Genomic DNA, 15,231 nt, shown 5'->3' on the forward strand with positions numbered 1-15,231 from the left:
TAGAAAAAAGGCAAATGAATGGAATTTCAGTTAGATCTCTTACGGTAATACCTTTTCCACAGCTCATGTTTTAATGTAGTACATTTTTTCCTCATTCAAGAAATAAATAAATGTTTTGAATAAAGTGGCTACTAATGGTAAAAAAAGGGCTACTAAACTGAAAGTGTATGCCAGCCACTGACGACTAAGTAATTTTTTATTTATTTTGTTTTTCGCGAACACTTTTCTTCCTTATGCAAGGAACTAAAACTAAAAATAATTAATTGATAATTGTCAGTGCCGGATATACGATTTTTCCGAGCTAGGGCAAATCTTGAAACTGATGCTCCTACTCATTCTCCTTCAAGTTTTATGTTGAGTTTCAACGAGCCCCCCCCCCCCCCACGGAAATGGAACAAATTTGTTGTCCCCCAAAAATTTTCTCACGAGGGCAAGGATCCCAACTCCCCCCTTCGCCCCCAGATCCAGCACTCATCGTTTTAGTTAATATTCAAGGAAATAATTAGTCATTAAAGAATTCCACTGTACTTACATTTTTAAAAGAACACAACTAATGTTTAAGGTCATTGATCAGATACCAAGCAATAGATCACTGAATAGCAAAGTAGCACGAATTCAAACAATGAAGGCAGATTTATTTTGATCTTGAGAAATTAAAATTTTTGAAAATAAAATTTATGACGCAACAAACTGAAGTTATGTGAGCCTTTGTTTGTACACTTTTGATTACTTTTTACAGTATGGATTAGCTTTGAAAACTAAAATATGGAAATTAATATTTTAAATGTATGCAGTTTCTGTACTAATTAATATTGTGCACTACATTTTCCTGCAACCTTTTTATTGGTAAACATTGTTCGTGTGCAATTCTGCTGTAAGGTAGTCAATTATCATGGAAATATCATTGTATTTTAAATTTTCATAGTAGCTATAGTGACTAATAATTAGATTCATCCAAAGCCTAAACCATCATCAGCCTGCAGCCTCAAAATTAACACGAATTTAGTGCATATTTATAATTTCTAAAAGCTACTTTTATATTTGTGCGGTAGGTATCCTCGGATGATATTAGTGCGAAGAAATTGTACTAAAACGCATTCTAGAAACTGTACCTGTATGTGTGCCACAAAATGTTCAATGAAGTGTTCAAAAACGTGTCTTTAACGCGATCCCTAAAGTGCGCTAAAAAGAATGCTGAACTTAATATATGTTCCGAACTGTGTTTCTAGAAGTGTTTTGGAAACTGACCCCAAAAAGGGTTCTAAAAAAGGGGACAAGTGTACGTGTTCAAAAAATGTTTTAAAAAGTGATCTTACAACGGTTCTAATATATGTTCCGAAATAAGTGTTCTAAAAAAGGAGACAAGTGTCAGTGTGAAAAAAGTGTCCAAAAAGTGTTTGATTATTTGCAGTGCATTGAATCTCCCATAATTATACCCTTTGTTTCCCAGTCAGTCGCCTCAGCAATAACTTTCCCCTTTGCCTCTGGAAATTTCCCACTATCTAACCCACAGCTAATGCCCACCTCCTTTTTACTAACTTTCTCCTTTACCTCTGGAATATTCCCACTATCTAACACACAGCTAATGACACCTCCTTTTTACTAACTTCCCCCTTTCCCTGTGGAGTGTTTACGCCATCTACACGCCTACAGCCTAATGCTAACTCACCCTCCAAAGTAAGCATCCTAACTCTGATTTCTGAGAGTTCAACACACTTAGTGCAAAGGAAATCCTTCTCAGACTCATCCTTCCCCTTAAACAAGCAGAACATCTGACATAGGTCACAAGAAATCCACTTGTCCCCTTTACCACTTTTAACCTCCTTCATTATGCATATAACTCCCATTCTAGCTCAAAATGGTACACTTAAAAAGTCAATACAAAAATACAAAATTAAAGAAATAATGCTAATTATTAGAATTAGAAAGCATTGGAAGTAAAAGGTACAAATATTAATAAATCCTAAGACAAGCAGTAAATTAAAAGAAACAAGTTACACCCTAAACAGAGCACTCAGGCTTAACAACAAGAAATCAGCACAATTTAGGTCAAACAATAAAAGTTAAGTCTACTGTTCATTTAGGGGACCAGAAACAAATTGAGGAAACGAAAAAAGATTTTTTATCATTTTTCATTATAAATAGCTGGGAATAAGCTATAAATTTCAGGAATAAATTTAAAAAAATTATCTAGAATATATTTTTACATTTTCTCGAAAGTATCTCTTCTACTCATGGAGATGTAAGCATTTCTTTTAAAATTACAAAAAAAATTTGAAAAACTTTCGGCTAAAAACAAGCGGAGTTTTTAATCAAACGTTGCAAAACTTTCAGAATATTTGACAGCATATTAGAGAAACATAATAATAAATTTTTAAGTTAAAATATTGGACATTTATAGAAATATGGACGTTTAAAGCAATTAATTTTTCACTGCGCATGCGCAGAAGATAGCAATTTATAACCTTCATAATCGGAAGCCCAGATATATCCTACTTCTCATAAAAAATTCCACCTTGATATCTTTAAAATCTAAAACGTTATCAGCGATCTAATGAGCCGAATTTTTATAATTCTTGGCTAGACGACGAATCGTGAAGGATCGTTTACAAATAATCCGTTCTTGTACGAATCACTCTGCAACGATAGCAGGAAAGTGTTGCCAGTTGGCGAACGACCCCTTACCAGTGTTAGCGAGTAGGGAGCAAATCCCCTTAGTATAGTAAAATTTAATAACTTAATTTTGTGACATGCAGTAATTATATCTGCGATTTTTGAAATGGAAAACATAATATACCATTGGGCAACAGAGAAATATCTTACAAAATTAAATGTAATTGCTTTATACATCTAAACCTGAATAAAAAAAAATCGATTCATTTTTTTCATAGGCACATTTTGTTACTTTTAGATAATTTTAGTTGTTTTTTTCTTCAAAAAATATCACTGATCTAATGAAACATTTCAAATATACGTTTACGTGCGTTATGTACGTTGCGTGTACGTTACGTTCGTATGTCGTGCAGAGAGATCACTTGCAACTTTTTTAAATAAACGAAGTCGTTCAAATGAACAAGTTGAATGTCAAAAGAATGAACGATCTCTGATGAACGGTTTCTTAAAAAGAACGACATTGCCCACCTCTACAGTGCACATCAAAATTTGAATTTTTTTTCCTAAATATAAAATTTTAACTATTTTTACTTCCTTCTACAAAAAATGAAGTATTTTTTTCGCGAAAAAAAATTTCAATCAAAAATCGGCCTTAATTTCCATTTTGCTCACCCCCGAATGAATGTTGCGTTTTTTTTTTTTTTTTTGACCCGACCACACGTGGATATATGCCTAGGAACGTACAGATACCCGAAATATCCATTTTGGCGATCCCCGAGTTAATTACAACGAGTTTTGTCGTGACGGCCGTATGTACGTATGTATGTGCGTATGTGTGTATGTGTGAATATACGTATTTATCTTGCGTAACTCAAAAACGGTATGTCCTAGAAAGTTGAAATTTGGTACGTAGAATCCTAGTGTAGTCTATTTGTGCACCTTCTCTTTTGGTTGCATTCTGGTGTCTCTAAGGGGGTCTTTTAAACCTTTTTGGGGAGAAATCATTGTTAATTTCACCTCAAGTAATGTTATTATTTATCAAACACTTGGCGACACATCGACAAGCTTTTGGCCACCAAGTTTTGTCGCCAACTTGGCGATTTTTTTTTTTAATTTTTAAATCTGGTTTTAATTGGGCCAATGTTGGTGATAGTTAAAGAGTTAACCACTAAATCACATTAAAACTGCCAATAATGGGGAAATAAATCTGTGTAAAAGTTTTTTTTTTTTTCTTTTTTGCTTCGGTTCACAAGAAACTAGGGGTGAAAATATTTAATGTTTCCTTGCTTACTTCAAAGGGCTATTATTTCTAAATTGGCGTAAAAGGAAGTCATATGATGCAGACATCAGCTCGTTTTTTTAAAATGAAGCAAAAAGAAAAAAAAAAGGTTTTATATTCTTCCTCTTAATGAGGCGTGTATAAAATAGCAATCATACCAGTTTGTATTTAAAAAATGTTCAAAGCTAATAGTTGGGAAATGTATTAGTGTATTGTTAATTCGTGTTTAGTCTCTTTATCTCTTGTTTCTGGTAAGGAGCTATTCAGTCTTACAAAAACTATTGGTTTGAATTTCATCTGTTGTTTCATAGGTACCTGTCGAGGTCCCTCGCAGTTAATGAAAAGATGAGACATTTGGTTTTATTGTTTTATGTTGTATTTTCATGATTTATGGCGTTATTAAGCCAAACCAAATTTTCACGATGTGATACTACACGGTGTGTCTCAAAAGTTTTAAGACTGGTATAAAATCGTTAATTTTAACGCTATATTCATGTAATTTTGAAAATAACTTACTACAACGGAAGAGTTCGATATGTTCTAACAGGCATGTTTGAACATATCAGATTTGGCAAAATATCGACAGGCGACGAATCGTATGGGGCGTTCGCAAGTTTGCTACACATGGCTCCAATCGTTCTGTTTAAATAAGGATAATATTACATTATTTGCAAACGATTCTTTTCGATTCGTCAACTATCACAGATCAATTGAAATTCAACTCATTAGATCGCTGATATCTTTTTAATTTTGTAAGATATTGAACTGTAATAGGGAAGTTGCAACCTATTAAATGTTTATATTTTGGCTATTGGATATTGTTAATTGACCCTCAAAACTAAAAAATTCACCATCGCCGAATTTTAAAACACCGTGGTTGATTTTTAATGAATTTTTAAAAATCCACGCGCAAAAGTGCGCGCTTCTGAAACGTCACGAGCCTACGTCACAGGGCGCGAATGGGCAGCCTTCCGCCGAAGATCCCTTGTTTTCGCTAGGAACATTTTGAGCTCGCTGATATTTTTATTTTTTAGAAATTCAATAATTTTTTTGAACACACTATGGAGGCCGGATTCGTTAAAGCACAATCTAAATAATCTTCCTCAGGTAACACCAATGAGATATTCGAATATTTTCGAGAGGATGAGAGGTTTAATGTTCCAGAAACGCGAGGAGTTAAATGCGAGGAGAAAGCCTTTTACGTTTCGTCTTCGAAGTCGAATGCGTGACCTTCGCTTCTCCACTATCGAAAGAGGGGATGACGTCACTTCCTATGCCATTTGACGTCACAAGAGCTTGAACTTTAAAAATTAATTTAAAAAAAACTACTTAACGTATCGCAAAATTTTTTCACCTATGTTGTTCATACATGTTACTCTATCATATAAAAATAACATTGAAAAATCGAAATATTTCCTATTTAATTCGGAATTTGAGGATCCACTCGAGCGTTAAATTATTAATGTTCTTAATTGCTATATTTCGCGCATGGGCAGAGAAAAAATAATTGCGTTAAAGTTTTACATTTCATCGAATTTTCCATATTTTTAATTCAAACATTAGTATTATGTTTTTCTTGTATGCTGTCAAATTTTCTAAAAGTTTGGTAAGGGGTAACGGAAAAATCTTTGTATTAAGTGCCAAAAACTTTAAATAAAAATTGTATTTTTATAAGAAATACTGATACACAAACACACACACACCTTAGTGAATATAAAGTCAGATAAATTAGTTATTCGAGAAATCTGAAAAATGTGAACATTTTAAAGTGTTTCAATAGTTTTGGTGATATAGTGTTTGCGTCAAACACTGTATCACCAAATTGTATTTAACTATAGATTCATCACTGCACTCAGCTTATTTGCCGCGTAAACGTAAATGATTAAGTATGATCATAAATATAACGTTATTTAACTTTGTTTCCTGGCTGTTTTACAGTATGTAATCATTGAAATATTTCGCATGTTTAATTGATATTTTAGTTTAGAGTCCGTAATACTTTTGTACTTAATTTATGTTTTCAAGTACAAAGTCGTTTTTTTTTTCATTCAAAAATATGTAAAATGTATATCAGTTATAGCAGAAAATACATAGTTTTAAAAATGAACAATTTATATTTAATAATTTATTTTATATAAGGAGTGCTTATATACAAATGTGCGCAAAACACGTCAGTATATGAGAGCAATAGAAATCTAAATCATTTTTATGTTAGACATCTAAGATCTGAAAACAGGTTCGAGGTACAAATAGTTATATATGTACACACCTGATTTAAATTTCCCATAGCAATCTTGTATACAAAATCTCTCTGAGCACTAATTAAGCTTCAGTCTTTGCACTAAAATTGGCTTCATGTTTTGTTGCATTCATTTAATACATTTTCTTAACGTATTTATCATTCTGTTAAGGTGATACATAACTGATTATCAGTTTCAAAATTCCTTCTGCTTTTATTTTATATCCTCTCTATTTGTTCAGTTCTGATGAGTTAGTTTTTATGATATGTTTAAACACACAAACCAAAGTTGAGTTGATTTTTCCTTTCCTGTAAACGATACTCGTGCGTAGGTCCTTGAATATGGTTAATACCGAAGGGTCTATCCGTAAAATAATCGCAGTTTACCATTAGGTATATAAATGAGGTAAAGATTCAGCGATTGCTGCCACACATGCACACAGTACAACTTTACGTGTACTGTACATGCAAGTACAGTTTTATATTCATCCACAAACTTTCCGTAAAATGTATCAGAATCTGCAGCAGCAGCATAACATTATATTGCTTAATTCAGCCAGAAGTTCTAATTGGTGAAAATTTTCGCTTGATGATGTAGAGCACTTAGTGGATTAGTCCATACACAGTTAGTAATTCTTCCAAGTTCTGTAAAGGTTACTACACCAAGTTCAATTCATGATATTGTCCTTGTGATTATTTGTGCGCGCTGAGCTACCTCGTAATAAAAGCTCTCCACAGGGCCATCCCTGCTACGGTAATTGATTGTCAGTAGGCAGAAGACATCAGAAGTCCTGAGCAAATGTCGTTGGGGTACCATGTTGCGAATGCTGTTAAGAGAATTGAGATCCATATAGTTCTTTCCACGCAGCAACGAGGCGTTGGATTCGTCACTGAAAAGAAAAAAAAAAAGATACACTTAAAGTTATAAATACCTAAACGAGATCCTCTTTTATTTTTCATAATAGTGAATAAAATTAAAAAAAAAATAGATTAGATTTTAAGATCTTGAATTATGATGTTTTTTTGAAATCACGAATTGCAATAGGACCCTACTCGTTGGGTTTCTTGCTTCTACTTATAGCTCTTATCGCAATCATTTTTTGAATTTAAGACTTCAAAACTTAAATGAATGTCAAGGGCTGGATGATGGATGTTAAGTGCTGGATGCTGGATGTTGTGTGCTGGATACTTTTTTAGCAAAAAAAAGGAGTGTGTAAAGTCAATAAATTCTTTTAAAAAACAAATTCGATTCCGAGGCACATAGACGCCTGCATTATAAGCATAGAAAAATTAAATCAAACACTGTAAAAAAAATGTGTAACCTTACTCCGTAAATACGGTGGCAGCATTCTGCACTTTGTGTAACCTTATTCCGGCGGTATCTTCCTCCATAGCAATGGAGTAACTTAACTGATAAAATTGGTGTAACGTATGAGCGTTACACCAGTTTTATTAGTTAAGTTACTCCATTGCTATTGAAGCAGCTAAGCTGCCACCGCTTTTACGGAGTAAGATTACACATTTTTTTTACAGTAAAAGGATGGACGTCATCCAATTATCAAGTGAAAAAAATAAGCAATTCGTGGTTACTCAAAAAATAATAGTAATAAATAAATAAAATAAATAAATTAATTAAACATAGACCGAAATAAAAATTAATAAATAAGTGAATAAAGATAAATATCCATAAAAACTGTTATGCAAACATCACAATAAAAATTTATAAACTTGTCAGTTAAAAACAGAGCAAAAGGTTTGAAGAGAAAAGCATTGAAATTTATCTAGCAAACAAAAACGAGTACAGTCAAGCCTTGCTTAAACTTCTAGCAAGCGCGTCTACAATAGTAACATTGAATGTCGAAATACACTATTTTATAAATGTAATTTTTTCGTATACCCTACTGCTAAACCTTGTGAGTCTAAGCGTGCTGGTAATTTTGGATTATGATTTGAGGTGACTTTTAGGTTTAATTGGATCTAGTGTTAGAACTGAAGCATTGTCTCGGGTTTTGTCTCATTATAAAGCCCGCAAAAAACCCTTTAAAGGATTTTCTTTTCACGTTTCGAAAACACGAAAGGCCAAACCTAATCAGGAAAAAAAGTTTTATTATGAAGAAATCATTGAGAAGAAACTGCTGAATAAATATCTCTTGTTCTTTTTCGCTTGTGTGTGAAGAAATGAAATTCTTGCTTTTGCTTTCCGTCAATTTTCTTTAACGGACAGATTTAAAAAATGTTGCTTATGTTTTGACGATTAATTAATTTTTTGGACTTCGGGCAAAAGATAGTAGGGGATTTCATGCAGTATTAATTGAGACTTTTGTAATTGACTTTAATCTCATCAGGATTTCTAGATAGTGGTTAAAAATGGCTGATGCTGATATTATTTTAGGGAGACTGCACTGTTATAACCAGAGGTTCCAGACGAGTGAATAGATTCCCCCTAAGGTGAAAGCATGGTGCCCAAGGGTGCCATACTAGCCAGGAAGTAGAGCAGGGGTGCAAAAACAGCAGACCATCGTAGACAGGGATGCCAAAACAGAAAGCAATCGCAAAATGACTTGCTGGCGCATGCGCTTCCGGCATACATTCAACATTCAACCACTTCAATATGGCGGACGAATGATAAATTGCATCTATGCGTGGCTTCTATGTCTTTCACATTGAATGAAGTACACTATTGGATTAAATCTCAACTTTTCTAGGATAATTATTTAAAATAACAAGTAAGTACAGCTTTTGATCACTTTGTAGCTTTTAGTGCTTTCAAACATAGTTAAAAGGATGTTTAATGCTTTTCAGTTACCGTTAGTCCATTACGATACCTTAGTACCGTTAGTTGTTGATTTTCAGTTTACTGTTACTGTAGTGAAATTTCCATAATTCAAAACGCTACTAAATATATGTATCATTATTTTCTTGAGTACTCGATAAGCAACATTTAATCACCAAAATAATAACCGGAATAAGATTATCCATAATCAACAAGTGAGAAACTAAATAAAAATGATTCTTGTGCTTCGTAGATTACTACACAACAGCGAGCGCAAAAAAATAAAAAATAAATCTCTCTCCGTCTAGCTTTTTCTTTTGCTTTTTCGTTCAAGTGTTTGAATCATTTCCTGTTAGCGGTTAATATTTCGATAGCGTTAGGAATTTCTTTAAATTTTTCAACTGTCGAAAAATTTCATGCGCATTTCATTTTATTGTTATTTTGATTGAAATTTTGAACGTTTGAGAAACGATTTTGTTTTTCCGTAACTTTAATATCCCAGAATATTTTTGGCTCTTCATGTAAATAATTCATAAGTACCTCTACACTTTACTTTCGTTGCGGTTATTTCTCACAAATGATCATTAACTTAACTATGATTATTTAAATAATTATTCGTCTTTAACTTTAAATATATTTGTGACAACTCTTTGATACCTTTTAGATATTTATTGTGTTATTAATTTTTAATATTACTTTGTAAAAAAAAAAAACTCATCAGTACGCAGAATTTTTTCACAAGTTTTTTACCGCCACGAGAGTTATTATAATTATTATTATTTATTTTATTTATTTTTAAGAAAAGGATAAAAATTTCACAGGTCCGCAATGTTTTTCATTTGCGTTTACCGACCCGTGGGTCAAAAGAGGTTGATAAACTCTGGTGTAGAGAACGATCAGATGAATTAAAGCAGTGAGCACTTCTTAACTATGTTGAAAACTCTGAAATATGATCAAATGCTGTAATTACAAGTTTTAATCATTTCCAGTACTTAATTCATGCAATGTGAAACGTGTGCAAAACGTAGACTATCATGAATATAAACAAAACTTAAAAAAAAAAAAATACACAACTGTATTCAAAAAATTTACACAATAGGGGGGAGGGGGAGGAGGATCTACAGTAAGGGTGCCATTTCTCTCTCCGAAGGTTCATTCCTTTCCCCCCGGCTGCCTATTTTTTAAAAGGTGCCTGCTTTTCACCCTAGTTAGAAGTGCAATTTCGGCTCCGTATTAGGTGCCGCTGGTGAACAAGCGTTTCACCCCTGAAAGGTGCTGTATGCAACCTGTAGTTTTAACAATGTGGCGTCGACATTCAAATGGGAACGATTAGAGAATATTGAATTAATTCAAAATGGAATTTTTTGAAGCTCCTGATTAGTTACGGGGAGCCTGGTTTCACCGGTTGCTCGATTCAAGCATACCATAACATATCTTGATTATATTTATTTACATTTCATGTATCTGATTTATATGTTTTACGGTTAATATGAAATCATGCTTTGAAAATAAAACCAACAAATTGCTAATTTTCTAATTGAAAGCAAAGCATTAATTTCCACTAATGCGGCGTAAAAACCTTTGACATCACAAACTTTATAGCTGTTTAATTTCACGATAAACACAAAGAGTATATAAAAACAGTCTATTTGTATTTCACTGCTTTTGAACTGAAGAGAAAGGAAGTTGAACTTCATCCAAATTTGACATTCTTTTTCGAATGTTCTGTACTGCCCGTTTTCGAAAGCCAAAACTAGCACTCTACATCGATTCCATTTTAAAAAGGGGCTTTAGGTTAAGGATAGGCAGTTCACGTGCTATCTCTCTTTTTGGAATATACTTTGGGATAACTGCTGGTCTATTAGTTTGCATTTCCTTTGAATCCTTTTACTTCCTTGTTCCATCCGTATTTTGAAAAAATCAGAGCAGACCTGACAGATGCGCAAATTCGGAAGAGGTTTTAGCGAAGAAAAACAGGCAGTACGTGTCGAGGTTATTAAGAGAAAAAATTATTTAGTAATGTATCATTTAGCACCTCACACAGGGCGTGAGAAGAAATGGACTCTCCCCCTGGCTCCTAAACGGGGGCCTCATTGGCGACAGATGGGAATTTCTGGCATCGGTTCTAAGCTTTTAAACCTTTTTCACAGAAAGAAGTATTTTCAATCGGGGTGGAGCGGTTGTTTCTCTCAATCTCGATGCCCGTTTGTCTCCTATCCCGTTATCAAAACTTTCATTTGTTGTTACTACTGGTTCTTTTAAATTAGTTATACGATTTTTTTAATAAGGTCTTTTTCATAAGGGATGTGGTTGAAACTAACCTATCGGCTTGGATTTACGATTTTGTCGATTTGGAATTCCGTGTCAACCGTAGACAAGATCGACACTTCACTGAGCTTGCACATCACGTTCTTATCCACGCAGTACAGCCGCTGTGTTCCTGAATATGCTCATGTGTACCTTGGATTAACCTTTCGTCTTTTTTCCCTGCTTTTAATCTTCTGCCAATCGCATGTGTGTTTCTTTTTCCGTAATTTGACTTTTTCATTTTTCAAACTACAATTTCGTTGCTTATTTTTTAGACACATTGCTTTTTATGATGCTTGATTTTTCTTGTTAGGCACAAATATTGTTCGGAAACGAAGTGTTCTTTGAAGGAATGATTATGTGCTTATAAGTATGTTTAACCTTCATACCTTTACTTGCTACCTGGCCGCTTTTTCTTTTTGATGAACAGAAAGCATCTCCTATTTACGCTCTCTCTACACACTTAGTTTTTACCAATATTTTCTCTTAACATGATTAAAATACTTTTATCTAGAACAATTAAGCTTTAAAGTACTGCAAGACTTATTTTTCAACGGAAACAAATCTTCGTAATTTTTTGGACGCCAATTCTAAGGTATAAAGAATAAATGGCTGCGAAAAATCATATTATTTGGTTTTAAAGAAATGCATATAATTATTATTGTTATTGAAATAGAAAATTTATAATACTTCATTTGTCAAAACCGGCTGCAAGTAACGCAGCAAAGGTTTACCTTACAACATTCCTTAGGCAGTAAGAAGAACAAAATAAAAATATTTTCGTATTTTATACATAATGATACAACTATTTGTGAAAGTGTACAAAGTATCTCACAAAAAAAGGAGCAATTCTAAATCGTGAATACAGCAATAAATTTTCTCATTTGTGCACAATGTAATGTAAATGTTTAAATTTATAACTCTTTGCAAACCCAAGTACTAACACTATTTTTGAGGACATACAGTCAAAATATTCACACTTGGGGACGGTCCCTAGAGTTTAAGAGCGTATGGATATCGTAGTTTAGCTAGATCCGCATGTTTTGTCAAAACGAAGCACAGATAATTCGAAAGGCGAATGCAACACACTTTGTAATTTGGGGACTACATAATGTTTAAGTATGGGGACTCTTTGCATCCCCAAGTACTAGTTCTATTTTTAAGGACATGCACTCAAAATATTCACATTTGGGGATGACCCCCAAAGTTCAAGCACGTATGGATATCGAAGTTTAGCTAGATCCTTATGTTTTGTCAAAAAAAAACCTAGATAGTTCGAATGGCGAATGCAGAAGCAAATTTTCTAATTTGGAAACAACATAATCTAAATATTTAAATTTGGGGACTCTTTTCATCCGCAAGTAGTAGTAATATTTTTAAGGAGATAGAGTTAAAATATTCATATTTAGGGACGGCCCCTAAAATCTAAGCACTTATGGATATCCTAGCTAATCTGGATGTTTAAGCTTTGTCAAAATCAAACCGAGATAGTTCAGATCGCGAATGCAGCAGCAAACTTTCTATTTTGGGGACAGCATAATATAAATGTTTCAATTTGGGGACTCTTACATTCCCAAGTACTAGTACTATTTTTGAAGACATACAGTCAAAATATTCACATTTTGGGACGGCCTCCAAAAGTGAAGCACATATGTATATGCTAGTTATGCTATATTCTTTGAAAAAAAGTTAGTTAGAAGTGAATATTATTTTAGATAGTTCAATCAAAAACAATTTACTGGATTTCTGTTAGTTTTAACTGAAATCAAAACTGTTGTCTAAAAAAAAATATACTTGTTTTGCTTAAAAATAAAACTGAGACTGCAAAGCCTTAATTGTAGATCTTTACGTGTTATACACCTGCTATGTTATGTGTTTAACTGGTGTACCACATGTTGTAAACGCTTTGCTTGATTCTCGATTATCTTCAAAGTTTAAAAATTAGTATCTCTAAATGGGCGTACTTCGCTGAAAATTTAAAAATAGGGTATAATAACTACAGTAAAATCATGTTCATCAAGTTTTGGCTTAAGTTTTATCAAAATATCTTGCTAAGCCTTACGAGGATATTATGACATAAATCCATTTGGGAATAGTTATACACTAGAAATGCTCCTCGTGCATTTCATTCTGATTTAAAAAAATAATAAATTCAGGGAATCTAATAGTTTGTACAATAAGTTGAAGAAAACCACAAACGTTTTTTTTTTAGTTAATTAAATATGTCGACACTAGTGGAGAAGAAGAGGCACGAGCTGCTTGCCACGTTGCAGGGTTCGTACAGGTATAAAGGCTTAAGGCGAGGACCTGCGTCATTGCTGTTCGTCGTATTCAGTGCTTGCTCTACTAAAGATTTTCAAATGAGTTCTTGAAGTTTGAAACTAAAAGGATGGCTTTTCGAGCGTTTACAATAATTTTACTGTTGCTGGCTGCAGATTACACGCAATTTGGTAAGTTTAATAGATGTTTTTTTTCTCGTTGCAGTGTTTGAATCCTTTGGTTAACTATAGTACGATTATTTGAAATGTTTTTTTTTTTTAATTTATCGCCTTCTTTTGACCACTAACAGTTTATACCATTCACCAATATTATAATTATGATAAAATTTCTTCCTCAATCATAGAAATATTTCATATTTAGAAATCAAATGCAGTAATTAAACACAATAGAAACTATTGTACGTTTCCATTCTTTTAAATTTTAATTTTTCCTCGCTATTGGATATTAGAGTTTTCTAGTTATTTTATGAATTTCAAAATGAACATTTTTGCTTAAATTTAAAACAATTAAGTTACATTAAATGACATTAATAACTATAGCCAATTTGGAAGCTATCTGAAAATACTTTCATTACTGCTTTGAAGCTACTGTGATTTTAACTTCGTTTGTTCGTATGTTTTTCGAAATATTTTTCTGAGCTCAGATTCTTGAAGACCTTAGTGACATGATATAATAAAACTCTCTATTAAATTAATATTGATTAAAACAATAATTGCGGAAAGAGGAAAAAATCAGTTCAAGAATAAGACTAATAATTTTACTGAAAGAATATCTGTTTAATAATAATTCTAAAATAAGACAGGAGTCATTATACGCCAACTGAAATCACAATATGGTTTTTTGAACTTAAAACAACACCCTTGTATTTGATATAATTTTGAAGGAAAGGTATTGAAGATTCTGGATTGAATGGTTGTTATTGAGAAATATGCATAGTTATACTCCATGATGAATAAGAGACATTTCTGATTTTGATTTATTACTTTAACAATGTTACCTTTCTAAATAGCAATAACTGTTTAAAATATGGTGATTTTTTATAGTTTTAGTTCAGACATTATGATACATTGTTTCTGAGTATATGTGTACAGTGATTTTCTTCATAGAAAGATGTTTTCTTGTTTTTAAAATTATTTTATAGTTATGAAGGAAATTCATTGAATATTCTGGATTGAATGGCAGTTTTTGAGAGATATGCATTGTTATGTTTAAACTTTATGTTGAGTATATAGTAGCTGTCTTTGCTGGATTTTTCTTTCATTAAACACAACTTTCACATAATAAATGAAAAATCCTTTTTTTGAAACAAAACACGAAAAAGATATTGTATTATTTAATAGTATGTTTTGTATTGTCTACTGTTCAGAAAATCGTAAGTTATATGAGAAACCAAAAGCAAATGGTGAAAGATTGCCACTCAAGTACAAAAAGGAAAATCAATGAAGTTCAGTATAAAACTTGCAAAAAAAAAAAAAAAAAAGATCAGTAGTGTTTCAGGGTTACAACAATTTAATGTATGAAGGAGGAAATTATGGATAAAATACCGTTCAAACATTGCTTGTTGCCCGTAGGTGAGTGTTTTTTGAACACTAGCTCATTTTTTTTGCGTTGATAAAAAGGTTATTTTAAACCAAAAACAAGTCTCTATTTTTTTTCTTTTTGAAATTTTGTGCTACATCAATATTGCTATATATTACATCTGTGTGAAAATCACGATTGTAAAATCAGGGAAAATTTTGG

The 15,231-nt window shown here is 32.6% G+C and overlaps 1 protein-coding gene across 1 annotated transcript in view; it reads right to left on the bottom strand.

Moving 5' to 3' along the window:
• Positions 1 to 6,058: 6,058 nt before the first annotated feature.
• LOC129218565 (synaptogenesis protein syg-2-like) overlaps positions 6,059 to 15,231 on the bottom strand; it is a 70,669-nt gene continuing 61,496 nt past the window's right edge. Inside the window, exon 7 of the mRNA XM_054852875.1 lies at positions 6,059 to 7,021. Within this exon, the coding sequence (XP_054708850.1) occupies positions 6,897 to 7,021 (125 nt within the window). The 3' untranslated portion in view covers positions 6,059 to 6,896. The remainder of the gene's footprint in view (positions 7,022 to 15,231) is intronic.

Source organism: Uloborus diversus, chromosome 3, assembly GCF_026930045.1.
Source record: "Uloborus diversus isolate 005 chromosome 3, Udiv.v.3.1, whole genome shotgun sequence".
NCBI lineage: Eukaryota > Metazoa > Arthropoda > Arachnida > Araneae > Uloboridae > Uloborus > Uloborus diversus.